Consider the following 26,179-nt stretch of genomic DNA (forward strand, 5'->3'; position numbering starts at 1 on the left):
TGCCGGGCATGTGGGCAGGTAGCCGTGCTGGGCGCCGTGCCTGAGCCGTAGGTAAGGTGCTGCAGGATCGCCGCCGGGCTTCGCTCCTGGGAAGTGATGCTGACATCCTGCTGCAGCTGGGGAAGAGGTAAAAGGGTAAAAGTACTAAGACAAGTCGGCTGGATAATCTCAGAGGACACTGACTCCAGCTCGGAAAGGCACCGAGAGCAGATAAAATTAGCCTAATAGGAGTTGATGCTGCACAGAGCTCTCCCCTCCCTTGAAAGCGAGGGATCGGGTCTGTGTTCGGCTTGCAAGCACGTAGCGAGAAGAGCTGGCATGGTGTGAGCAGGTGTCTGCCTGGCCTCCTGATGGCAAAGCCCTGGCAAGGCTCTGGAGCCTGACCCCAAATGCTCCCCGTGCTCCCAACCCGGGTGCTGCTGCCCACCAGCGTGCCTCACAGGACTCCAAAAACCAGTGCTTTAAAATGAGAAAACAAAACACCCAACTATTTTCGGATTCACATCGAAATGGCAACATATGCTGCACATTAAACATCAGGCCCTGCCGAAAGTTTAGCTATTCTGGGCCCATCCTGAGAGGCACTGAGGATGCTCAGAGAGCAGATGCCTTCCTGCCGCCTCCCGTCCTTTCGGAAGCATCCTTGAAGGTTCAGCTGCAGTAGCAAAGTGCTGGCAAGAAGGCTGCCATCCACCCTTGCCATTAGCTGGGTGTTTCATAAGCTCTCTGGGAACCTTAAACATTATTCCGGGGGGCAAGGGCTCCTTCTCAACCCCATTTGCCCTTCGCGTCTCTTTCTGAAATGGTTTGTGTCTGCTCTGTGTAATAGAACATGGGCTGTGTTTTACCACCGTGATTTCGTTCACAGCTTGTAATTATTGCTGGATAAATCTGGTGAGCAGGGCCTGGGTGCGCACATAACCTCGGGCCGGGCTTGCATCGAGGAGCAGCGGGGGCCGGGGCACCGGCATCGCGGCACAGCCAGGGAGCCGTAATCGGCGCAGCCTGTTGTAAGCCTCTTAGGATTATTTAGCCAAGTTTCCCAGTTATCATTATTATTATTGCTTTATTTAGCAAATGCGGGGGGCGTTTTACCAGGTAGGGCCCGCAGTGCACGCCATGGGCTCAGCCAAGCTTTGCCAGCCGTGGAGGCAAGGACCTGCCTGGTGCCTCCAGAGCAGGGAACGCGCTGCCTTTCCATGAAGCCCCTTCCGTGCAGACAGCCCAGCTGGGGCTGAGCTTGTCTGGAAAAAAATAAACATGTTTCAGGTCTACCTGCATTGTGGGCTGAAGGCAAGTCTGGTCCTGAGCTGTCCCAAGGGGCTGGAGGGCTCTCTGCACGTGCTGCGGCCCATTTCTGGCCCCAAAATGGTGGGGAAAAAGCAGAAGGAAAGCTGAGGCTGTGCAGCTGGTGCTGCCCTGTGTCATCCCTGGGTGTTGGTTCTGAGGTTTGGTTTTGAGCTGGGAAAGTATTAAATAACCATGGGGTCAGTTATCGAATCTCTGATAAGCGCCGGAGATGTGCAGCCGTGCTGCTGTGCTGGCCGTTTGGAGAGGCATGGATTAAGCAGGAATCAGCACTCAATTTGGTTGATTTAAACCTGGAGTTTGACAGCAGAATGTGATGCTTAGTGCTTGATTTGGTTGAAATACGTGCTGAGGAGGGGCTCTGCTTTTTGAAAAGCTGTCCCTTTTCTGAGCCTGGGCTGGAGCTGCAGCGATGGCTCCTGCCCGTCTCACTTTCTCTGAAGGATCCATCCTTCCCCCCGGGCTGGGGCATCCCTGAGAGCAGCCCTGCAGCATTTAATCCATCACACTTCCTACAAGGGCTGGCAAGGGCTGCCAGAATTTGCCCTGCTCAGGGAGATGAAGGCCACGTGCAGGACACTGCAGCGCTGAATCACCCCGGCAGGGCGCGGGATCAAACCAAGCCACATTCCAGGGCATTAGACAGACGGTGGGAATTAAAGGCTTTACCTGGAAACAGGCTTTGCAACGCCAAGCCCTGCCTTTGTCTCCCAGCCCAAGGCTATTTTTGTCCCTTCACCTGCCCGTGGTCAGAGAAACCCCATCGGGTCAGCCCAGGGGCTGGGAGGAGGCATCAGGCAGGACAAGGTGGGGAAGGGCAGGTTGTCAAAAGCCAGACGCTTTGGTTTGTGAGGTGGGGACTCATTAAAAGCTAAGGAAAGGCTCCAGCTGCTTTCGGTAGTCTTGGGATCAGTTGGTAGTCTTGGGATCAGTCGGCGACCAGAAATTCCCACCTGGGCTATTAGTCTTGTTTTTGTTTCTTTCCATCTCTCGGGTCTGGGGACAGGGCTTCCCTGGGGCCTTCCCGGGGAGGTTTGCTGCCTCAGCCTTGCCTTTCCCTCTCCCTGGCTCTGATCCCTGCGTGTACCTGGCCCTGCAGGGCTGTGTGTGTCTCCCCTGGGTGCTGCTGGGGCCCGTTCCCGGCCCCATTGCTGCAGGAGGCAGAGCTCAGGGGCTCGCCTCAACCCCACAGCCTCAGCTCCCTGACCGGCGGGACGATCCTCGCTTCCCCGGGCCTTGAGCTCTTTGAGGAAACATTTGAAATAATGACGCTGGTGTAACGGCAGTAACGACATTAGGCTCTCGCACGTAACTCGATTTTATTTATTTATTTATTTGCCCTTTCCTTAAGAGGGATTTGCTGTTATTTTCTGGGCATCGGGCCCGGTTTCTGCTTCCTTCTGCCCGAGCCCGCGCCGCGGCCTGGATGCAGCGCCCGAAGCTGGGCCTTGCCCTGCCACCAGCCCCGTGGCTGCTTCCATCTGCACTTCCATCCACACTGAAACTCTCGGAGTCCTGGGACGTGGGAATGGGGCTGAACCTCTCAGGACCTTGCTTGGGGCTGGCTGCATGGAGCAGCACAGCTCACCCTCACGTGATGGGCAGGGGCTGCCCTGAAATGAGGACACGCAGAGGGAGGGAGGAGAGGCCGAGCCTGCAGGTCGTTAGAGCATCCGTGGGCATCGTGTCTAGGTACAGGGCGATGACAAGTTTGGATGCTTCAGGAGAGAAATGTTTGCTCCCCGGCGAGAAATAAATTGGGTTAGTTTGCCTAGTGTCAGTGTGTTATGAGTCAGGGGAGTTCATTAACATTTACCAAAATCTGAACGAAAAACGGAATTTTTCATTAGACAAAGAGGTTGTGCGTCATTTTGCTGGGTTTTGGGGGAATCTCTTCAATGAGTGGAGCGAGCATTATGTTTGAGACATTAGCATGCCAGGCTGCAGGAACTGCAGTTCTGCCTGTGTTGGTGTGGGCTCTGTGTGCTGTCAGGTTGGCTCGACGTGGCTGCAGTCCGCGGCGTGTCCAGCACCGCGCCAGCGGCCCCGAGCCAGCAGCAGGATGCGGTGCTGGAGCTGCCCACAACACGCAGGCTGAGGCTGCGCTCAGTGTCTTGCACCGTGTTCTCCGCTCTTCCGGCAGTCCTGGCTCAGAAATCCACTCCTCCCATCGTGTGGGAGCACAGAGGTATCGGTCTGAGCCCAGGGGGAGGTCAAGTGGAAGCCCCGTTTGGAGACACCTCCCTGTGCACGCCACAGGGGTCCCATTCCCCTGCTGCTGGACTCACCAGGCAGCCTGTCCCTGTCCCCATCCCTGTTTAGGGTCTGTTGTAGCCCCAGCCCATTGCTTGCTGCTCTGTGATGCTTCGCTTGCTGCCCTGCTCTGTGCCAGCAGCTGAAAGCCGGTTTGGAGAGATCGTGCCCGGCGTGCCATGAGCGAGTGCCACAAGCTGCCTCGGCCCCGGCTGGTGATGGCCACAGGACACAAAACTGGGCTGCATGCTCAGCGTGCTGCACAGCACCACCACGGCATGGCCGGGGGGCACAGGGACAACGCGGTCCCCAGGGCAGCTCCGCTCTCCAACCCGCAGCACCGGGGCAGTGCAGTGACCTTCCTCCTCCGAGGGGCCCGGGGGCACCGAGCTGCGGCAAGCACCCCGCGGGGGAACCGGTGAGGGTCCGGCTGCTCCCCACTTGTGCCTTGGCCTCCGGGGCCACGGCGGGGAAGGGGCCGAGGCTGGCCACAGCCCTCATTCCTCCGCTGCTGGTGCCGCTTTGTTGCTAGCTGGTGACATCACCCGAGAGCCCACCCCCTGCCTCCCCGCCGCCGCTCCGTCTCGCTCACTCGCTCGCAGGCAGCGCTGGCAGGATCAGGGCTGCGCGAGCGGGCGGCAGCAGCATGCGTGCGGCGGCTGAGGCTGAGGGCGCGAGACCCACGTAGGGCGCCCGGCCGAGCCTCCCCGCCGCCTGCCTCCTGCCCCCCAGCCAGGACCGTCGCGGCTCCCTCCGGGGACGCTGGGCGCCGACAGCCGCATGCATGACACTCCGAAAAGGAGAGAAAATGACCATAAGTATCCAGGAGCACATGGCTATTGACGTCTGCCCCGGCCCCATCAAACCCATCAAGCAGATCTCCGACTACTTCCCCCGCTTCCCTCGCGGGCTCCCCGCCGCCGTGGGCCGCAGCGGGGCCCTGCGCCCGGCCGTCAGCCAGCCCTCCGTCAGCCCCGCCGAGGCGCCCCGCGAGGAGGACGAGGACGTGGACCAGCTTTTCGGGGCGTATGGCACGACGCCCGCCCAGCAGCCGGCCAAGTGCCCCCCACCCGAGGAGGCGGTGGACCCCGAGGGCTACGAGTCCGACGACTGCAGTGAGTTGCCAAGTTTCTGTGGGAGTTTGTGTGCTGAGGGTGGTTGGGGGGGGGCTTTGGGGTCTGGTCGCTTCTCTTGCTGCCCGCACCATGCCGCCCGTCCCTGGCATTGCACTGCAGCAGTGACAAACCCTCTGCTGTCACCGTGGTGCTGCCCCCAGGGAGGGGTGGCCCCGGGAGCATCCCTGCCGCAGCCAGGCTGGGCGCTGAACCCAAACTGGGGAAGTCTCCCAAGAGCCACCAGTTGCTGCGTTTGTCGATGCGGGTGAGGCGCTTCCCTGCCTCGTCCCTGCTCGGCTCCTGGTCCCCGCCGGCTGCTGGCTGGGCTCGGAGCCTTCGCTCCATCCGTCTGGGTGGTGCAGGCTGATGAGCTGGCGATAACGCGTTCGCATCGCCCAGCTCGAGCTTGGGCGCTCCGGTCGCAATGGCACCCGCCGGGAAATCTCTGTCCTCGCCCTCTGCAAACTCCGGCTCCTGTTCCTCACCCCCCAGCAGCAAGCAGAGCCCATACCAGAGGGGCCAGGGGGCTTCTGAGCAGGCTCCGGCAGATGCAGGTGTTTGCAGCTCAGTTTAACCCCTCCCCACCCAAAACGTCCTTCCCACCCGGCTCGGTGGAGCTTGCAGGCTGCAGAGCAGCTGCTGTCTGGCTCTGCCAGCCGCGGTGGCTGGGATAGCATCGCTTTCCCCCAGGTCAGATAAAAACCAAGGTCTGCGCTCAGCCCAGCCCTTGGGAGCCAGATCCTGCCAGGGGCTGAGCACAAAGTTTGCAGCCTGGAGGCGACGAGGAAGGCAGGCAGCGCTGCTGAGCGCTGCTGCGTGCCCGTCCCCGGGGAAGGGGTGGGCTGAGCTCCCACCGAGCCGAGCTGTTTACGGCCCCGCGCTGGGCAGGCGGTGGCTTTCCCTGTGCCAAATGTCCCAGCCCTGCCTGGGCATCGCTCCCGGCTGCTGGGCGGCTGCCAGCGGGGCCGGGCCCCCAGCGCTGCCCCAGGGAGGGCTGTGCTCTCTGCACTGCCCATGGCCAGGGGATGCTGGGGCCGTGGGTGCCAGCCCCCGGTGGGTGCAGCCCCCGTGGGTGCTGCCTCGCTCCCACCCCCTGCTGGGGTCACACTCCCCTTGGAGGAGGAAGAGGAGGAGGGCAGAGCCGCTGCACGCCCAGGGAGAGCATCCCCGCTAAGCCCTGTTTGTCCCAGCCAGGCAGTTAGCAGCGACTTTAACCGGATTTGGGTTATTTGCTGCTCTAATTATCAGATCGCCTTTGCTCATCCCGGCACTAGACACGGGAGCAGCTGGACTGCAGGGGCAGAGGTGTGCACGGGAGCTGATGCACTCAGGGCCGCAGGGCACCGCGCCTTCACCAGCACCCAAGGGTGCTGCTGTCTGCGCCCCGGTGAGGCCGGGAGCTGCGGGGCTGGGGGCTGGGTGCCGGAGGGCGTTCGTCCTCCCGCTTGGCGCTGGGAGGAGCATTTCTTGCAGTGTAACAGGTGTCGGCCACGCTGCCGCCGCTCCTCGGCCAGATGTGCTGGGTTTTCCCCTGGCAGAGGCGCAGCAGTGCCAGGGGTGCGGTGGGGACGGCCGGGCTCCCGGCCGGGGGACAGCGTGGGGTGACCCCAGCCTCTGTCGGGGTGCAGATGTGTGGGATGGAGCCTGTCCTTCCCATGTGGTTAGCAGCCACGCTGCAAAGCCAGACGAGGGCTCGCTGGCCCCGTTTCACTGTCGGGGAGCTGGGTGGGGATTTGTGCAGCCCGACTGGAGGCACCAGCTAATCTGGGGAGTCTTTTAGCACATCCCCAGTGGGTGATTCAGGGCTGCTGCATTAGTCACCTGCACATCCCCGCCTGGGTGGTGGCTTAGGGACATGGGGGCTGACCGAGGACTCGGGGACAGCGGTGCTGGGGCTGGGGGCAGCACCCATCAGCCACCCGCTGCAGTGCCCAGGTAGCACCGTGGTGCGGAGCGGGGCGAGCTGCCTGCCTGGGTGCCTTGGGTGCTCGTGTCTCCGCCTTGGCCCCTGCTTTGGCGCAGCCGGGCTGGGATTGCTCCCTGCATCACTCCCCAGGGACGCTCCCAGCGCAGCCCCGCAGAGGTGCAGGATTTGGTCATGATAGGGCCCGTGGGAGGAGGTCGGCTCCTTCCCGTTTGTCCCCTCTGCCTGCGGGTTTCCCTCTCCTGGCACAGAAGCGATGGTGCTCCCATGCAGGCTGGGAGATTTGGGCTGCCTCTGGCTGGGGAGATGCCACGTTTGCCCGGTTTTCCCCTAAATTTGTTCCTGCCCAGCGTTACCTCTCCAGCCTGGTGTTCCTGGGTGCCCAGCAGCACCGGGGCCGTGTGGCTCGGCCCCGCAGCACTGCAGGGGCTGGGGATGGAGCAGAGCCACCAGCCCCCTGCCCTCCAGCCCCCGGCGGGGCTGCGGGCTTGGATGCGGGGCTGGGTCCCTGCGCTGCAGTCCTTCATCCCCACCAGCCACGCTGCTGGCCCCCGGCACATCCCAACCCCACGCTTGGCATCCTCAGGGAGCAAGGCCATGTGTGTGTTTCTTTGGCACCTGATGCAGGGGCTCGGGTTGTCGTCTCTGGGGTAGGGAGCAGCCATTTGGGGCACCCCGGGGCTGTGCCTGGTGCTGGGGGAGGCTTAAAGGAAAAGCAGCGTGGGCCCTCCAAGCAGCCTGTAGGTCCCAGCCGAGCAGCCTGCAGCTCCCAGCTGTGGCCACCACCCTCCCTCTGCCTTTTGGCCTGTCCCTGAGGGCCACCAGCCTCCAGGGCTGATTTCCACCCCATCAGGCGGTGTGATGGAGAGGGAACTCGGTTCAGAAGGAAAATCAGGAAATGCCAGCTAGGTGGCAATGTGCCACCTGCCAGGAGCTGGGCAGAAGCTCCTCGCCTCCCGGCTCCCCTGTTCCGAGCAAGCCACGGCCCCTCTGGCGACTGCGCGCTCCCTGTGGCAGCGCCTGGGGTGTGCCACAGCTCGCCTGAAGGGCTCTGGAGGCTGTGCGGGGTGTGGAAACGTGGCTCTTCCGAGGGAGAGCTGCAAGGGCTGTTCTGCTTGGGGCTGACACTGGATGCACAGCCATCCCTCTGCTGCAAAGCGCAAGCCCTTGAAGAAGCGCTCTGCCCACCTCAGCTGCTGTTCGGCTGCTGTGGCTGGGATTCGCTCCCTCCTCTGGACGTGATGGGCTTTGGGTTTCAGGACGGGGAGGCAGCCGGAGGGCAGGGCTGCTGCTGCAGAGCTGGGCTGGCTGGAGGAGCTGCGTGGTGCTCAGGCACGGACAGACGTGGCCGTGGTTGCCCACCGGAGCAGCTGGCTCGTGGGGCTGCGGCGGCACAAAGCCCGGGTCTCTGGATGAGAGCTCGCGGCTCGTGATGCCGGCTGGAAGCAACGCCACCCAAGTTACTTAGGAAGGCTCTTATTTTGAGCAAAGATGATAATTAGGCAAAGTCGTAAGGCAGTTATTAATTACTGGCTGCTTAAGGACGTAAAGAAGACCAAAGGTCTTGCTGGGCACCGAGTTTCCGAGTCGCCTGGCGGTGCTCGTGGCCAGGCGGCAGGAGGAAGAAGGGGAGATGGAGGGGAAGCATGCGCCGGGAGGATGAGGATATTTACTTCTGAAACACGGCTCCTTAGCATATGCTGCCACTGCTATTTATAACCTTTGAATCGTCTTTTCAATCCAGATAAGGCCAAAAGAAGTATTTTTTGCTCAGGAAACTAAACAAACCGCTGATGGCGGCGGAGCCTGGAGCGTGGCTCTGCCGGAGCCAACGGCGCGTGCGCAGGGGCCGGGTGGTGCCGGACCCCGGGCATCATCCCCGGGGAGCTGGGGACAAACCTGCCCTGCCACCCTCCTCCCTTCCCCGGTGCCCCGTGCCCGAGGGCTTCCCGGATCTTTCATCTTTGTATTTAACACTGAAGGCAATTTCGGGGGGTTGTTAATTGCAATACCGTATTTCATTAACGGGAGAGAGAGGGAGAGATTTGAAGGCCATCTCTAAATTGAAATTGCTGAAAGTCTAATTGCTGCTGACATCAGGGACCATTTAGTGCTGTAAAACATAATTGCATCTCTGAACTGTTCTGAGCAGATAAGTGTTCCTCTGAACACTCCTCCTGGAGAAGACAGAAGAGCTGATGAGCATCCATCAACCAGCCTCGTGGAGAAGCAGCTCCCTGCTCTGGAGCTTGCCAGGGGCTGGCGCTGTGTCTGGGAAATGAAGAAATATTAATTGTCGTAGATTTTAAGTAAAAAAAAAAAACATGGAAAGGCAGGGAGCAGTTGCGAGAAGGAAGAGTTGTGCTCGTCCCTCGCTCCCTCTCCTGTTGCATTCAGCCACAAACCCGTGCCATCTCCGGAGCATCCCGGGCAGGGAGGGCACTGGATCCAGTCCCTGCTGGCTTTTCTGCAGGACCAGGACCATCCTGCCCAGCGTCTGTGTCCCAGCACAGCGTGCTGCCCTCGGGACATGTCTCATATCCTTTGTCGCTTTGTCACGGAGCAGCTCATGGTGATTCCTGGGGCTGTTTCCAGGAACTAACCCAGAGGCTGTCGGAGTTTTGCTCCCCGCGGCGCAGGGAGTCAGTCGCTCCTCGCACGTGCCCGCCGAGGCGAGCTGCAGCTGCCTGGCTTGGAAATGGCAAAAATTATTTCTGTTCCTCCCGAGGAGTCATTTACTGACATTTCACGTGGGGCTCTAAGTGCACAGAATTACTTGCTGCCTTTCAGGACCTTTAAAATTATCTCCATTGCAGAGGAAAATTAAAGCAATGGAAGAAGGGGCACCTATCTTTTATAGTGCATTAAAAAACACCCAGCCTGAAGGTTACTGAACCTGTGCTTTCTGTAAGGGAGCACTAATCCAGACAATCCCCAGCAGTCTCTTTACTGCTCCACTCTGATCTCCCTGGCACAAAATCCATGAGCAGATTATCTTGGGAGCAGCAATGCTGATAAGCAGAGGGACTTAAGGCTTTCGGACTCCTTTTTAATTAGTTCTAGAGCAGTTTTTAGCGTGCACCTTGCTTTCTCCCAGCGCCTAGCCTTGCTGGGCTTTCCAACAGCAGTCGTGTTGCAGAAGCTGCCCCAAGTTTGGAATGTGAAACACCCTCACAAGTGATCACTGCCGGGCTTTGTTGAAGTTTCTGGGGCTGCTCTGCGAGCACTGGTGCCTCTCTGGCACCTTCAGCATCTCTCGGGCAGAGGAACTCTTTCCCCTCTTGTGTCCCCAGCCAGCGAGGGGACAGATCTGCCGCTGGATGAGGGCGCCTTGCCTGCACCAGCCAGGGACCTGCTAGGGAGCAGCGCCCAGATTTATCCCCGCGGGTACAAATAGAAGCTACTTGGGGCTCCCCGTCAGCCTGGGCGCTGATGGCAGATATCAGCCATAAACCACGGGGACCGTCCCCAGGGCGCAGGACCCCACGCCGTGCCAGGACCCCGCGCTGCCCCCGGGCTCCAGACGTGCCACAGTTGAGCCCGGAGCCCCACGGTCTGGCCGCTGATAATTTCGCAGCCCGCTGAATTAATCAAAATGCCCAAAGGTCGGTGGGGGAAGAGGCCGCGTTCCTGCACGAGTCAGATTTATTTTTCTTTGCAGATCCTGAGCTGAGCGCCGGCCCTGGGCTGGCACCTTCCCATCAATCTCTCCTGATCCGCGGCCGGGAAGGAGGGTCAGGCCCTGCTAATGAGTTCACGTCTCCTAATGGTTATTTTATCATTGGAGCAGAATAATCGCAATAATAATGATACATCCTGCCGGCTGCCTGGAGAGCGCTAAGCTGCCTTTGTAATGCCTGACAAAGGCATTTATTTGTATTTTTTTATTTGCAGTCTGTGTGATTAGAGGGCAGCATTCAGAATAGCCCAGCAGAGTTAAATATGTCTGGTAACAGCGCTTCTCGGCTAATTGCTGCCCTTTTCTTTTTTAGGCGCTCGCTCCCCTAATTAACAGCACAAGCCACTTCCATCTCGGCTACGAGGATGGCTGGTAGGGGGAGAACAACAAAAGCAGGGCATCTCGCCTGCTTGGCCGAGGGCTTTGTTCAAAGCCGGCTGCGTGCCCGCTGCGCCCGGCGGCTCTGGGCCCAACCGTGCCACCTGCGGGCTCGGTGTGACCGCAGGGACACGCACGGCTCGAGCACCAGCCTTGGCCCTGTGCTCGCCACCCGGTGAGATCCCAGGAGCTTTGCAGGCTCTCGCCCTGCAGCTCAGCCCATGCCCATGCCCCTGTGGGGCCGCATCCTGCAGCCCCCGCCGGCTCCAGGCTCCTGCTGCAGCGCCGCGGCTGCCAAGTCCCCCACGTCACCCTGATGCCTTTTGTCACTTCCATACGGCCGCGCTTTTAAGCAATTAGTGCAACGCATCCCGATGATGTTTCCGCGTCCCTCTTCCAAAGGCGGGCCCCTTCTTGGGAATGGGAGCTCACCATCGACAGCACATCCCCCCGCGGGGAGCAGGACCCTCCTGGGGCTGCGGGAGAGCAGTGCAGGGGCCGTGCACCCCTGTCCGTGCTCGCTGCTGCTGCTGCATTCTGCCCGTCCTGCCGGGGCCGGGCTCACTGCGCCCTGGGGCAGGTTACGGCGCCAAGGGGACAGGAGGCTCTGCCGGCATTTCCTGGCCAAATCCTTTTTCCACGCCAAGCTTTTAATTTGTTTTATAAACTGCCAAATCCAGCCGGCTAAGCCGCGGCCCCCTTCTGGGGCTGGTGGGCAGCGGCTGGCTAAAGGGCAGGTGAGGATGGAGAGCCTGCGAGAGCAGAGGCTTCATCTTCCATGAGCAAAAACCCGGCTTTATCAAGTTTTGATGACTTTTCCACAAGCCATGGGACCGGTGCCGCTCGTTCTTGCACGCTGCCATGCACAGCTGCCACCTCCCCACCCGCACTGCCAGCCCCACGGGCAGTTTGGAGCCTTGCTCGCAGCACAATTTGGGTGGCGAAGTGCTCTGCAGCTGTCCCTTGGGCCCAGCCCAGGCGGAACACACGAGGTGTTGCAGATTTGGCCTCGCCCTGCGTCACTTCCATCCCCCCCGAGCCTGGTGGGTGAACCCCACCACTTCATGGCTTACCTGAACCAGCAGCTAACGCTCCGTGAAATTACTCCGGAGTAATAAAAGCTTCTGGCAGGTGAGGCCATGCTGGGGGAGAGAGGGATCCACGTGGGCATTGGGTCTGAGGGCCTTGGCGGAGGTCTGAGCATGTTTTAGGAAAGCGAGCCTTTTTAAGGCTTTGCCTTGGTGCGACTTGCTCAGTCCAGAGGGAGAGAATTTCTCAAACCCAATTTTCTCCTGCTGCTGAGGCTCCTGCTCTGCGCTGCCCTCCCACCCCTTCCCCTCGGCCCCGAGCACCGCTGTGGCCGCAGCTGGGTTGCCGATGCCGTGAGGGAACGCCGCTCTGGCTGAAGGCTGTTGATGTTTTTTTCACCCTTTCCGTTGAAGTATTTCCATTCTCGCTGGGCTTAACTTACAGTTCGCAGCCAAACCGGAGCTGGGAATGGGTCCCACTGGTGGCTCATTTGTTCAAAGGTGTCAGCGTGCAAATACACACGGCGGGCGTGCCAGCAGCGCCGCAGGAGGTGCGGGATGTGCCACGCTGCCCGGCTCCCCCCGGAGAGGAGCCCTGGGGATGGGGACACCCCCAGGAGACCCCCGGGACGAAGCCTTGCAGGACGTGCCAGCCCCACTGCTTCATTCTGGGGCTTGCTCAGAGGATGCTTCGCTTTTCTGTCGCATCTTCATCCACTCCCTTTGTGTTACAGGGCCAGGAGCCAGCGGTGCTGGTCCCTCTGGTTCACAACCTCTTGTGTCTCTTGCAGCCGCGCTGGGGACGCTGGATTTCAGCTTGCTCTACGACCAGGAGAACAACGCTCTGCACTGCACCATCAACAAAGCCAAGGTATGTGGAGCCGGCCAGCCCCGCGGGGCGATACGGGGACACCGGAGCCCTGCCAAAAGCAGAGGGTCACGGAGACCTGGCCAGGGCTCTGCTGCCCCCAGCCCCTTCTCCAGCCCCATGCCCGCACCATCCCCAGCCCCAGTCCCATGGGACGGAGCCGTTCGCCCGTCCCCGTCCCCGTGCCGAGCCGGCGGCAGCTATTTATGGCTTTCAGCAGAGCACCCAACCCGATGTTGTTATTTACTTGACGCTGTGACCGGCTGTCAGTTTATAAATGGCTCTTTTAAATGCTGCTAATCACTGCCACAAAGTGCTCTGCCTCAGCTCCTTTGCCGTCTGCGTGATTGAAGCAATTAGGGTTTTTTGTTGTTGTTGTTGTTTGGGCTTTTTTTTTTTTTCTCATTTTTGCACGTTTTGGAGCAGAAACAGGCAGCAGAGGTCCTGACTCTGCCTTTGGGCACATGGCTGCAGGGCGCTGCTCAGCTCCTCCCTGCCTCACCCAGCCCAGGGGGCCTGGAGGGAGACCCCCGGCCCTGCAGCCTTGGGAAGGGCTTGGGGGGCCTGCAGGTGACCCCCAGGGGACCGTTTCCCTTCTGAGGATGCTCAAGGACAACCGGATTACCTGCAGCCCCCACCCTGGAGCAGAGCCCCTCTGGGTGCTGGGTGCGTGCACCCGTCAGGAGCAGGACCAGGGGCACCACAGCCTGGCTCTGGCTGCACGCAGCCGCTGGGCAGCCTTGGGTCGGGTTTTCCTCGGTGTGCTCGGGAGCAGAGCCAAGCAGGGGTTTTTCTGCTCGGGTTTGCAGCGGGAGGACGATGGGGAGGAAGGAGCCCCACGAGCCGCAGGAGGAGGCTCTGACAGCAGCGAGAGCGAAGGCAGGGCTGAGGAAGGAGAGCCCTGGTCCAACCAGCCGGGCTGTAAGGGAATAGCAGCAGCAGACTCCCCCCTAAATACAGCCCTGGGCCCTGCCTGCGGGTGGGACAGTCCCCCCCCACCGCTCTGACATTCAAGCGTTGCAGTCCTGTTCATTTCCATCCTGCTCTCATTCTCCCATTTTTCTCTTTTATTTACATTGCCATCTGCTCGCTCTCATTTCATCTCTCGCCTGGGGAAAGCTGCCAAAACTTGACTACAGAAAGGTAAGGGCCAGGACCCCGGCTGCCGGCGGTGGGAGCTGGCGGTGGCTGCGCAGACGCCAGGCGCTGCAGCGGGGCCGTGGTGGCCGGGCAGCACCGCGGGCAGCGGGGCAGTGCCGGGACATGAGGGTCCCGTGGGGCTGCACGGCGTCGGCTGCGTAAGAAGGGTTTTTCTTTCTCCTCTGGATAACCTCCCCCCGCGGTTAAATCCAGCCCGCCTTGGTCCAACGCCGATTTTCTGCTCTGCAGCCGCCGACTGCTCGGTTTGCAGGTCAGGGCTTCCAGGGGGCTGCCCTGCTGGGGCACTTTGTGCCTCAGTTTTCCTAATAGCACAGAGCTCTGCCCTCCCGAAACGGGATGGAGAAGGACCTGGATGACACGAGGTGCCACGGGCTGTGCCCTGGCACGGCTCATGGTGGTTCAGGTCTCATTTTCTGCTCAGCCCAGCGTGCTGCACCGATCCCTGCTGGGCTATAGGGCCGTGGGGCAGCGCAGACACCGCTGTGCTACCCCATAGCTCCGTTGGGCTCCTGCTTTTGGGAGGAAGGTGTCACAGGTGATCCTCGGGCAAAGCCACGGTGGCACAACGGCACTGCCCCACCACCGTGCCCAGCCCACTGCCTGCAGTGGGGGGCTCCTGGAGGACACCCGGAGGGCTTCCACCCTGCCGAGCGCCTGGATGCGCCCCCACGAAGCCGCAGCCGAGTGCTGGAGATCCGCATGGAACACAGCTTATAAATTTGCTAATCCATATTTATCACTGCGGGGACATTCCCAGCTCCGAGCTGCGGGAGCCGGCAGCCACAGCTGCTGCTCCTGGCCCCAGCGGGAACGCTGTTGTCACCCCCTTTTCTCTGGGCGGGCTCAAGCTCCTCCAAACACAACTCCTTTGTTTTGAGCATGCTCTGGGGAGCCTTTGGCTGTGATTTCTCCACGTGCCCATCTGCGAGGGGCGACACGGCCCCTGCAAAGCAGGGACACACAGCACCCCTGGGCTGGGAAGAGGCACCAGAGGCTGGGTTTGGGCAGCAGCAGCCTGCCGGCCACAGGGGGATGCTGCTGGCACGAAGCCTCCTCCTGCGATTCCTGTGTGCCTCGAGCGTGGCGTTAATAGGCAGCCCGATTAGCCCGCCTCGTAATTAAATCCTATTGATTAGCTAAATGTCAGTGGCACGGAGTGCAGCTGGCCGCGGCGGGGCTGTCGGTCCCCATGGGATTGCAGCGGGGATTTCGGGATTGCAGAGGGGATTTTGGAGCTGGGGAGAGGAAGGGGAAAGGCGTGCGCAGAATCAGTGCCCTGGGGAAGGCTGATGGGCACGGGGTCGTGCTGGTGGAGCCAGTGGGTTACTTTGTCCCCAGCATGGGGACTGGGGAGCCCTTGGCTGTCTACTCTCGGCCTCTCGTCTCTCTCGGAGGAGATTTAGGTCCCTCCAAGCAGTGTCCCTGTGGGGTGAGCAGCACGGCGGGGCAGAGCCATCGTGGTACATCCTGCCAGTGCCGAACCCGCGCAGAGCAACGTGGGAGGGAGCCAGACGTAGCATTAGGAGCCATTTTCCAGGCTCCTGTCACCCCATCCTCCGTAGCACATCTGTTAAAAAAGCCTTAAATAGCCTCCTCAGAAGGTAATTTAATTGAGCTGATCTGATGGGTGAGTTACAGAGCTGCCTGTCTCCCTCCATCCATTTTCATGGGAATTTGCTCGCTCGCTTATGGCTTCATTTTCCACGCAGCATCCGGGCAGGTGGGGCAGCTCTGCCGCCGGAGCCTGTGGGCAGGATTCACTTCTTTCTGCTATGAGCAACCGGTGATCCCATTCCCCCAGGTCCCCACAAGCCAGGGCCGTGGACACCTGCAGAGCCGCAGCTGCCACCTGCCTCCCGTCCCCCGTGTTTGCCACGTTCCCCTTTGGCTGGGCCAGGGAGGTGACCTGAGCTGCAATGCTGTTGAAACAGAGCCATTTAGCCTACATTTGATATTTTTAATCCTTCTGGCTCTGGTGGAGGAGCCAAATCCTCTTTGCCGGGCCCCGTTTGGCCGCCTGGCTCCAGGGCAGCATGGACGCGGAGCCCTGCCCGGGGTTGGCAGCTGGTCCCAAGGTCCTGGGCTGTGCAAGCCCGGCCAGCCAGGGCTGCCGGCGTGCAGCTGGGTGTGTTACTCCATACGCCAAGTGATTTACCCCCATCACATCCCCCTCTGATTTGCCCCAAACCTGGTCTCCGTCATTGCACCTCTGTTGCGCACGGCCACTCCAGCAGCAGCCGTGCAAATGCTCCGCAATCCCAGGCACCAAATGCTCTGCACTAGGGGCCTGGTGACCTGTGAGCATCCCTCAGCCTGTGTCCAGAGGCCTCTCTTGCTGTGCTGCCGGCGAAGGGGTGCCCTTGGGCACTGGGGAACAGCCCCTGAAGGGCTCCTGCAGCCGGGCTGGAGCAGCCCAGGGCCGTTTGTGGCAGGGCCGCTGTGGTTTCCACTGAGGAGCAGTAAAAATGAGGCTCCGCGTGTTGTTCCCCTGTGTTGCTTCCCTTCCCTGTGGAGTTTGTTTCTGTGCACGTTGTTACGGCTTTGTGCTGGTTTGGGGCACGGCCCCGTGCGCATTTCCAGCCCCGTGGCTGTTCAGAGGCCATGGGGCAGAGCAGCCTCGTCCCCTCTGCCCGGAGCTCCAGAGCAAACACGATCCGTGTCATCCCCTGAAAGCGGTGGGGCCGGGTAAAAACCCATCAGTGAGGGGCACCGTGAGGCTTCCTGGTGGCCGTGCTCTGGCACCTGTGGGCACCAGGACCTGAACGCAGTCGTGCCGTACTGCTGAGCGGGAGGACGGCGCCTTCGTGCCCTGGGGAGCGCTGCAGGGGAAGAGCACAACAGCAGAGGTGTGTGCTTCCTCGTAAGCGATTATTAAATGACAAAACCCTGTAATTTTAAGCCATGAAGATCACTGCGCTGCTTTCCCTAATCCCTAAATTAATTGTGAGCAGGGTGTCAGAGTCAGCTGCTCCAGCAGCGGAGGTGCGCGATGGACGATGTGATGTGCTGCAGGGGAGCCCCGGGCGTGCTGCACACAGCCTGGGTCTGGCACCAGTCCTGTTCTCCTCCCTCCCTGCTCCTGGGGCACCACACAATGGTTCCACGGCCCAGCAATGTCCCATGGAAATGGGCATCGGAGGCTGGGCTCAGCGAGAGCACCCCGTGGGCGGCTCTGCCTCCCAGGGCAGCGCCGGTGCCGCTGCTGCGCTAACTCCTGCTGCTCTTCCCTCTCCAGGGCCTGAAGCCGATGGACCATAACGGTTTGGCCGACCCCTACGTCAAATTGCACTTGCTACCCGGAGCCAGCAAGGTGAGGTGCCCTTCACTTCCCTCTCCCTTCCCAGGAATTTCCCTTGGGAACCCGGTGATGGTTCCCTGGTGAGCAGCAGTGCCCCGAGGGGCTGCTGGAGCATCCCGGAGGGACCGCGGGTCTCTGGGGGCAGCGATGCCTCCCCGCAGCCCCTGCCCGGCAGCACTGGGTGCAGGCATCGGGCTCACGAGGTCCTGGGACAGCCCCGAGCGTGGGGGGAACCCAGCTCTGGTTTGGTTTGGTGGTTTGCTTTTCCTTCTCCTTTTGCATTTAAAACCCCTCAGATCCCAATAAAGCAGGGTATAAATCGTAAGGGAAATATTTCCATCTACTTAAGCTCAGCGCTTGCTGGAGAGAAGAGTAATTAAAGATATTGATGTGTAGTGAGAGCGCGGTGTAACTGACGGGGATGTGGAATTTAAATGCTAAATGTATGTGTTATGAATATTAATTGCGCTCTTATTTTACACTAAAGGGAAGACCTTTTGGGGGGAGGTATGTTTACTTGTTACGGTTCAGCTGAATTAATTCATAACGTTCAGGGCGGTAGAGGGAGTTTTTAACCACATTTCGAGTTCCACTGGAAGCAGGAGAGCCAGGAGCGCTTTCATCAGCGATATTATCTGTCATTGCCAGCTTCTGCAAAGGCACTGATTAGCATTGCTGCTGGGGGGGGGGCGGCCACAGGTAGCAGTGCCCAGGGCAGGGGGGGCTGCAGGGGGTCCTCATGGGGACACCCCCCTCTGGCCATAGGGCGAGGGGTCAGGATCCGGCCCCAGCGGCTGCGGAGCTGCGGTACCGTGAGGCGTTACCCCTGCTAACAAAACGCACGTCCAGGAAGTTATTTTGGGTTTTTATTTTGAGTCAGCCAGAGTCAGGAGCTGTGCTGGAAGCAGGAATGCAAATAACCAGCCAGAACAGCAAATCGGTATTTTTTAATGAACCTGAAAAAAAAAAGACTTTTTTTTTCTTTTCTTTTTTCTTTTTTCCCCTCTCGCTCCTGCTGTATAAATGAAATCCCCGCTCTCTCGCTGCCTCTGCCAAGGTTCCCGTTTCACTGCTTGTTTCCAGGGAGGGGGATGCGGAGCTGGATTGCTTTGCAAATGAGCCAGAAAGTGCTGTGCCGCGCCGCTGCCCCGCTGCGGGAAGGGGGATTTGGGGCACCCACAGCCACAGCCCAGGGGTTGGGGTCCCGCTCACCACTTTGCTCCTCCTTTGCTCTTCCAGGCGAATAAACTACGAACCAAGACGCTGCGCAACACGCTGAACCCCACCTGGAACGAGACGCTCACCTACTACGGCATCACCGACGAGGACATGATCCGCAAGACCCTGCGGTAGGGACCCATGGCTGGCACCCAACCCTCTTGGTCTGAAGGCAGAGTTCAGCATTTTCCCCTCAGGGGAAAATAAAAAGAGCTCGGGGGGCATGGGGCAGAGCCCACCTGTTGCCTGCAGCGTGCCTGCAGATGAGGAACCGAGCGCCACGGGTTGTTATTTCACATGGAAAATATTAGTCATGCTGAAAGTGCTGCAGGCCTGCCGGGCTGGAAAGCCTCTGGTTTTTTATTATTGGGTGTGGGTATTTTTTAATTTTTTTTCACTGCAGGCTTTGAAGTTTGCAACCTCTCAGGCGTGGAAATCAGTTTGCAGGGAGAGGTTTGGTGAAACGCAGCAGGGAGCAAAACCCCCAACACACACCTTCGGGGTGCTGCGCCCGCCTGTCCCCCCGCCGTGCCCAGTGCTTTGCTGTCCCCTGGGAGCTGCTGCAAGGCTCAGGTGGCCCCACCACCGCCCTGGGAAGGTTTTTGTGCAAGTGAAAAAGCAGAGACGGTGAAGTGGGGAGGCTGTGAGGCTGGGGCTTGGGGCCTTTGCTTCACCTGGAAACGGCTCCACAGAACTGAAGTAGATGGGTGTGTATGTGTTCAAAGGAGATGTTTTTCCTCATCCCTTCCCAGCTCTGGCAACATTTCCGTACGTGGGGACACGTTCCCTTGCCTACAGCCCATGGAGTTCCCCCGATCTTGTGATCTCCTGGGGCCCGTGGCTCCATTCCTTTCCCTTGCATGGGGGAGCCAGCGCCTAAAGTGCTCTTCATTTTGCTTAAGTGCAAATCCCCAGCCTCCTATTCCCTTTCCTCCATCCTTGTGGCAGAAGGCATTGGCAGAGGAGAGTTTCTTTATCCTGAGGCAGATGTGGATGAGATGAGGCTTCTTACCACTGAGCCACAAGGCAGAGAGCTCAGCTTTTATTTCAGTTCTGTGCTTGGATTTCCTTCTTTTTAGATGGGTGGAAGGGACATGTCGCAGCTCCTCACTTGGATACCTGCCTGCCTGTGCCCTGACCATGGACTCTCTGTAAAAATAACAGATCAAAGCCACCACCAGCCTTCTCCTCCTGGCTTCTGGGGAGCTGTTGAAGGGCCCCACGGCCTCCCTACCCACCTGGGCTGCTCTTGCCCTGAGCCCAGTCCCAGCCATGCCCTTGGCACTGTCCCTTGTCCCCACAAGGTGGAGGGGACATGCAGGATGTCTGAGGGACTGGTGAGCAGGATTTTGTTAATGAACCAGCCCCCTCAGCCCTCCCCATCCTTTAGATTTCAGGAAATGCAGCAGGTGGGAGGATCTGAAAGGTCTCATCCATTCATCGAGCAAACCATCCCTGAGTCTAGCCCGAGCCCGAGCAGCACCGGAGCCCCCCACCAGCACTGCAGGGCAGGGGAAATTGAAGTGGGCAGAATGCAGCCACCTACATTTAAATTATCCGTGTAATAGGCAATAAATAGATTGTATTCGTAATAAATACCGGAGCTGGCCGGAGACTGGATACGATTATTCATATCCAGATATATTGGCGGAGCGATGCATTATTCATATGATATTCAGCGTGCCTGCGAATGCCAGGAATTCTTTGTTTAATCATGTGTTTGACAAACACCATGACTCATTAAATATATTATTCAGAAAATAGTATTTGATCAGGTCTAATAGGCACGCTGCAGATACGTGAAGATTCGGGGTCCCAGATTGCGTTATGCCCTGGACGAGCTCTGCTGCAGAACCACGGGCGGCCTCGGGCCGGCGTCTGACTGCTCTGTGGTTCCTGTGCTCAGACACGGAGGCATTTTGGTTGGAGCCCCACACTGAAGCCTCTCTGGACGGTCCCAGATGCTGCCTCTTGCCATTTTCTCTCTTTCCAGGCATTGCCTCTCCTTAAGGCATCGTGCTCCTGCGTTGAGAGCCTCCCAAGTTGCTATAGGGACCATGGGGAGCTCAGAGGCAGGCGCTGCGTCCTCAGCCTCCGCTGTTACGAGTGTGCATTAAGGGAAAGGGTACGAGGCCCCAGCTGAATTCCTCTCTGACCCCATTCTCCCCTTCCCACAAGGGAAAAAAGGCCGGAGGAGCTCCTGTGCAGGCAGCAGCCGTGAGTCAGCCGCGGGGTGGCTGGAGCTGCAGTGAGTCAGGGCCGGGAGGAGTGGGAGGAGAAGTTGGGTGAGCGGCGATCGCTCGCGCGCTCCCCGGCTCTCTGCTGCGGCGGTTTCACGGCCTTAGCCCGGCGGTCAGGAGCCCTCGCTGGAAGCTGTCAGATCGACAGCAGGGCGAGAGGGACCGGGTTTCATGGACAGGCGGGAGGGGGTGATGCTCGCGGTACAGAGCTCCTAACGGGGAGCTGCCGGAGACGTGTGCGCACTGTTTGTCATGGAGCTGATTTTCTAACCCAAGGCATAAAAATTCCATCACATTGATTCCTCGTAATAAAATTCAAGCCGGTGTAATTGCATTACGCCTGTTTCCAAAGGCAGGGCTGGGGCCGGAGCTGCGTGTGGATCTGACTCATGCCTCTGCACCGACTTACGGGGCCAATGCACCACCGGCCACCAGTGACAAATACCACACAGGCGGTGCAGAGGGACCACAGCCAGGCTGCTGTAGGGCTTTGGGGGCTGCCAGATGGACCGACCGTGTCCGACACCTCAAAGTGCTTTTGGGGTGCATCAAGACAAGGTGCAGGGCGGGGGATCTTGTTGCTTTTGTTCTCAAGAGGTAAGGGTGGGGATCCTCAGCAGGATGGGGCCACGCACACGCTGGTGAATCCCGCATCTCGTCTGGAGCCGCCGCTGCTCCTTAGTAGGTTTGGGACTTTGAAAGAGAGAGAGGAGGAAGGGAACTAAGAAATATTGTGCCTGCATTTCAGGTTCTCTTTGAGGATTTTGCCGTTGCGGTGGGGTGTTTTTCTTTGCGGGTATCTATAGTAACGCTGCATCCATTTCTGGAGAGCAGCACTCCCATGGCCCCTCTTGGGGTTTTCTCCCCAAACCTTCTTCCTCTGCTCCTTTCAGGATCTCGGTGTGCGACGAGGACAAGTTCCGCCACAACGAGTTCATCGGGGAGACGCGGATCCCGCTGAAGAAACTGAAGCCCAACCAGACCAAAAACTTCAGCATCTGCCTGGAGAAGCAGCTGCCGGTGAGTTGGTAGGGAAGGAGGGCTGTGTGACACCTGAGAGGTGCCAGCCGGCAGCATTTGGGCTGTTTTAATCTCGTGGATGAGTGGTATTTGAGGCCAGCAGGCCTCGAGGTGGGCATCCGGCACCGGAGCAGCCCCGGACTGGCTGTGTTCCCTTCCCAGATAGATAAAACAGAGGACAAGTCGCTGGAGGAGCGTGGCCGGATCCTCATCTCCCTCAAGTACAGCTCGCAGAAGCAGGGCCTGCTGGTGGGCATCATCCGCTGCGCCCACCTGGCCGCCATGGACGCCAACGGCTACTCCGACCCCTACGTCAAAACGTGAGTGACGCGCTGCCGGCCCACCTTGCCTCTCCCCGCAGTTAATTAATCCATCTCATTAAGAGATGCAAATGAGGGCGTCACGGTAGCAGCTTGCGAGCTTGTTATTCCCCAGCAATTATTTTACAACAACACAAAGTACCCCTGGTGTAAGCCTGCCCCGTGGCTGCCCCGCGACGAGCAGCACCCAGTCCCTGATGGTTTTGATGTGCTTTGCACCGTCCTCTCCCCCCCTTCCCGCACCCACCAGGTCACCGCTGTGCTTTGTAAAGGCTGTAATTACAGAGCTCGTCTAATTAGGTCAGGCAGCACTTAAATCGCACCCCATAGCTCCGGTGGCTCCAGGGGCTGGTTAACGGGGCTGGGGGCACATTTGCAGGTCCTGCCGATGCCTTGTGATGTAAATGATGGGGGCTGTCTTCCTTCTGAAAAATACAGGCACTGTTATGAATAAAAAAGCCAAAAAATGACTGCCGTGGGCTGCCCTCACCCCGTGGGGCAGGGACGTTGGTGACCCCCACATGCTGGGGTGCCAGGGGAGGTGCTGCTTTGTGCCCGCAGGCAGAAGCATGGCCACAGATCTTTTTTGGGGGGAGGAAACATCATTTTTCACATTTGCACTGTGCCAAGTGGAGAGGGATATGGCAGGAAGGGCTGGCAACCTGTGCCCGTCCCTCATCCCCATCCCCAGGGCTCTGACCCCAAATTCAGCACTTTCAGGGATGGCATTTGTTGAGACAGAGTGACTGGGATGAAACGTGCCTGGTATGTGGGAGGCCAGTAATGGAGTTTATCAGCAGAATGCTTTCAGCTTCCTACTCAATTGCTGTTTAGGAGTGGAGACGTTTGTATAAAAATCCACCCTTTCTTTTTTGAATGCTCATCGGAAAAGCTCGGTTCCTGAAACAACAGAATTCCCTTTGTTTGTCGTGGTTGTTTTGGAAGCCGCCTCATGTGTGGCAGGCAATGATCATACCTGCAGGGCTACAAGCAGAGCAGACAGACAAGTGATGTTTCTTGCTGCAAGCCCTAATTTTTGAATTACAAGCAAGATACGGAGAGTGCCAACATGGGAAGGGACCTGAGACACAAAAATGGGGGAAAACCCTCGTGCTGCCCAGCGGCTGTGTGCTGACTGCCTCGAATGGTTTCCTTGCAGCTACTTGAAACCAGACGAGGACAAGAAGTCGAAGCATAAGACGGCGGTGAAGAAGAAGACGCTGAACCCCGAATTCAATGAGGTGGGTTTTTGCTGCTTGTGGTTCTCCCCTGAGGGGTTTTTCTCAGTGTTGTGACTTAAAAGAGAAAATAAAACACCCCAGCCACTGCAGGAGGAGAGGGAGTCAAGCTCCCTGCAGGGAATGGCACTGCCAGTGCTGGGCCCTGTGCGGGCTCAGCCTGAACACGCCTGCTCTCCCCACAGGAGTTCTGCTATGAGATAAAGCACGGTGACCTGGCCAAAAAGACCTTGGAAGTCACCGTGTGGGACTACGACATTGGGAAATCAAATGACTTCATAGGTGAGCTGGGCATCCAGAAGCGCTAGACGTGTTCCTGTGATCTCTGCTAAGCGGCATTGCCCCCCTGTCCCGGCTGCCTCTTTCACTCCCCAATTCTTCCTTTGGGGTGGGATGGCCAGCGTGCCCTGGTGTGCCCTGGCGTGCCCTGGTGTTCCTCGCAGGCTGGTGCCCACCCACCTCTCCTCTCTGTCTCTCCCAAGGTGGAGTCGTGCTGGGAATTAATGCCAAAGGCGAGAGGCTGAAGCACTGGTTCGACTGCCTGAAAAACAAGGACAAGAAAATCGAGCGCTGGCACACGCTAACGAACGAGCTGCCAGGGGCCGTCCTCAGCGACTGAGCGCCCCGTGGACTGCTCGCCTCCATGGCGTCGGGCGGAGGGGAGCAAGGCACTGCTGCGAAGGAGAGGGGACATCCAGCACCGTGCCACGGGGACACGCTTCCCAGGGAGCAAGGCAGAGGCCCCTCGCTGTGCTCGACGGGTCCTGGCCCCTAAGGCTTTTCCAGAATGCCTCTCAGCAACCTTACATGCACACACACACACTCATGAGCATGCACAGACACATGTGCACGCACACACACACACTCAACACACACCTGCATGCACTACAGTTCTGACTCCTCTCCTAACTCGTCGCTGTACTGACTTACCTTCCTGCTGCCTTGCAATTCAGTGGCAAAAATGAATGCATCAGTCTTCGTTCGTGTATCTAATATGAGCAAAAGGCGTCACTAAAACATGGAACTATTTTATCCAGGCGATTGTGCCATATTTCTGGTGGTTTGTCAGTCTCTGTAGTTTGGGCCTAAACAGTCTTTTATGCATTTAAAGCTCCTCCGTCGGAATGATTGTGTTCTCTGATAACCTAGGAAGACTGTTTGCTTCTCTTCCAGAAATGTGCTTGTCCTCTCCGATCACCCGTACGAGTCAGCCGGCAGGCTGAGGGGCTGAGCACCTCTGCAGCCCCCCGTAAACCCCCAGGGGCAGCCCCAGCCCCAGCCACCTCCCCGGGAGCCAGCATGGGGAGTGAAAGCAGGGAATAAAACAACAACGCCAAGCAGGGCAGCCCCGGGCTGTGCCAGCTGCTCCTCTCCCCGTGCACCGCTTCCCGGGAGCTTCGGCCCTGCTGCTTTTCCAGGATGCCCAGCTTTTAGGCTGGATTTTCCTCACTTTCCCCTTCATCTCCTTTCCCAATGCATGCCATTGCATGGGAGCCAGGCAGTTTCCACCGCAAGCTGTGCCTGTTCCCAGATTCCTGCATACAGCACAGGAATACCAGGTCTGAGCTGTCCTCTGCATCCCGCCCTGCCAGCTCTCGTGCAAAACACAACGAGGCACCGACGGGTGAAAACTTTCTGCAAAATGCTGCACCTTGCCAGAAATTTCTGAAGCCTTTAAACTGCGACTCCTTCGGAAGAGCTGCTGTTCCGTTTGGTCTCAATCTCTTACCTACAGCTTCTGAGCCGTGTATCCGTGTGTGCGTGTGCGCGTGGGTGTTGACGACTTTTGGAAAGCAATCAGACCTCCGTTTACTTTTCCAAGTTCCGACAGTGTTACACCTTGTTTGATATGGGGGGCGGGGGGGGGAATGTTCATAGGGTCTTTTTTAATAACTTAATATTTGTAATGCGTTCTACAGATATGCATGGATTTTATTTGAATGCCAGCAGCGTGTCCACGAGGATGCTCCGGGTGATCTGCCGCTGCTCCAGCACCGCGATGCCCGGGGGCTGATTTCGGGGTGCTGAGCCCCTGGGGGCGCGGGAGCATCTGCCTGCAAAGTTGTCAGCAGTAAGCGACGGGTTCAAGCGCATCTCGCTGTGAAACTGGCTTATGGCTGCGGGGGAGCAGGACGTGGGGGTTCATCACTTTGCACCGAAGCCTTTTCTAAGCGGACTGTCCGTGCATCCCAGCTGCATGCAGAGCGGTGGTCGTCGCGCCAGCCTTGTGAAATGTTTGATACCGATGTTTTGCTACAATGTGAAGGCTGCAGAAATTGTCCTTACCTGCATCCTAAAGGAATTTTGTATTTCAGTATTATCTATCTGTGTACTTTTGGTCAGATTTGTTAATATTTATAATGAGAACCCAAAATAAAAAGGGGAGAAAAAAAAAAAAAAAAAAACAGGTGCTGGAGCTGCAGCTTTCGAGTCTCCCCGTGGCCGTACCGCGGCTGTGTCACATCACGTGGCCCCAGTCACCCTGTGCTTTGCATTCCCAGGCAATGAGGACATTTCTCTTGCTACAAACCCAAAGATTTTAGACTGTCATATGGGGAGCTGCTGAGGCTTGTTCTGTGCTCCCTGCTCCCCTACTGCCAGACAAGCCCTGTACCCACACTGTCCCCACTGCCACCAGGTGATCGACCCCAAAAGGGCTGGGAGGTTTGCATGGGGACTGTCAAGGAGAGGGGATTAGGCAAGGGAGGATTAAACACAAAATCTTCTGGTGTTTGGAGTTTCCATTAACTTTGCTTCATTCAAAGGCAGAAGGGCATTAGAAACAGTTCATTTTTCCATCGCAGAAGCTGGTCACCATGTTCCCAGTGCGTGGGGTAAAACCCTGTGGTTCTGGCTGCCTGTCCATGGCTGGGGTCCCGCCAGTGTCTTGGATGCCCAGGGATATCCCAGGGGCAGAACCTGCACTTTCTGGCCCAAATATGCACAAATACAGCCCAGCATCACTGCCGTCAGGTGCTGGCTGTACACATGGGGCTGGAGCTGCCAGCCAGAAGTGGCTGCACACACATACAGAGGTGCACAGCATTTGCAACTGTACAAATGTGCACACCTACGTAATTACTTGTTGGTGTCCTGCGCCCCACATGCTGCTGCTGCCTGCATGGGGCACA

General features: G+C 58.6%; 1 protein-coding gene across 2 annotated transcripts; it reads left to right on the forward strand.

Moving 5' to 3' along the window:
• The first annotated feature begins 4,116 nt into the window (after positions 1-4,116).
• On the forward strand, positions 4,117-25,433 carry DOC2B (double C2 domain beta). Of its 2 annotated transcripts, XM_035343075.1 has the most exons (10): positions 4,117-4,676; positions 12,477-12,556; positions 13,673-13,696; positions 16,950-17,024; positions 18,252-18,361; positions 21,364-21,490; positions 21,653-21,810; positions 22,970-23,051; positions 23,234-23,330; positions 23,531-25,433. In XM_035343075.1, exons 1-10 carry the CDS (start codon positions 4,346-4,348, stop codon positions 23,665-23,667), a joined length of 1,221 nt encoding a protein of 406 aa, XP_035198966.1. In that variant the 5' UTR covers positions 4,117-4,345; the 3' UTR covers positions 23,668-25,433. The 2 variants fall into 2 exon arrangements, with proteins under 2 accessions (XP_035198966.1, XP_035198967.1); XM_035343076.1 differs by lacking the exon at positions 13,673-13,696 and having other exon boundaries at positions 4,120-4,676.
• Positions 25,434-26,179: the final 746 nt, after the last annotated feature.

Source organism: Oxyura jamaicensis, chromosome 19, assembly GCF_011077185.1.
Source record: "Oxyura jamaicensis isolate SHBP4307 breed ruddy duck chromosome 19, BPBGC_Ojam_1.0, whole genome shotgun sequence".
In the NCBI taxonomy this organism is placed as follows: Eukaryota; Metazoa; Chordata; class Aves; order Anseriformes; family Anatidae; genus Oxyura; species Oxyura jamaicensis.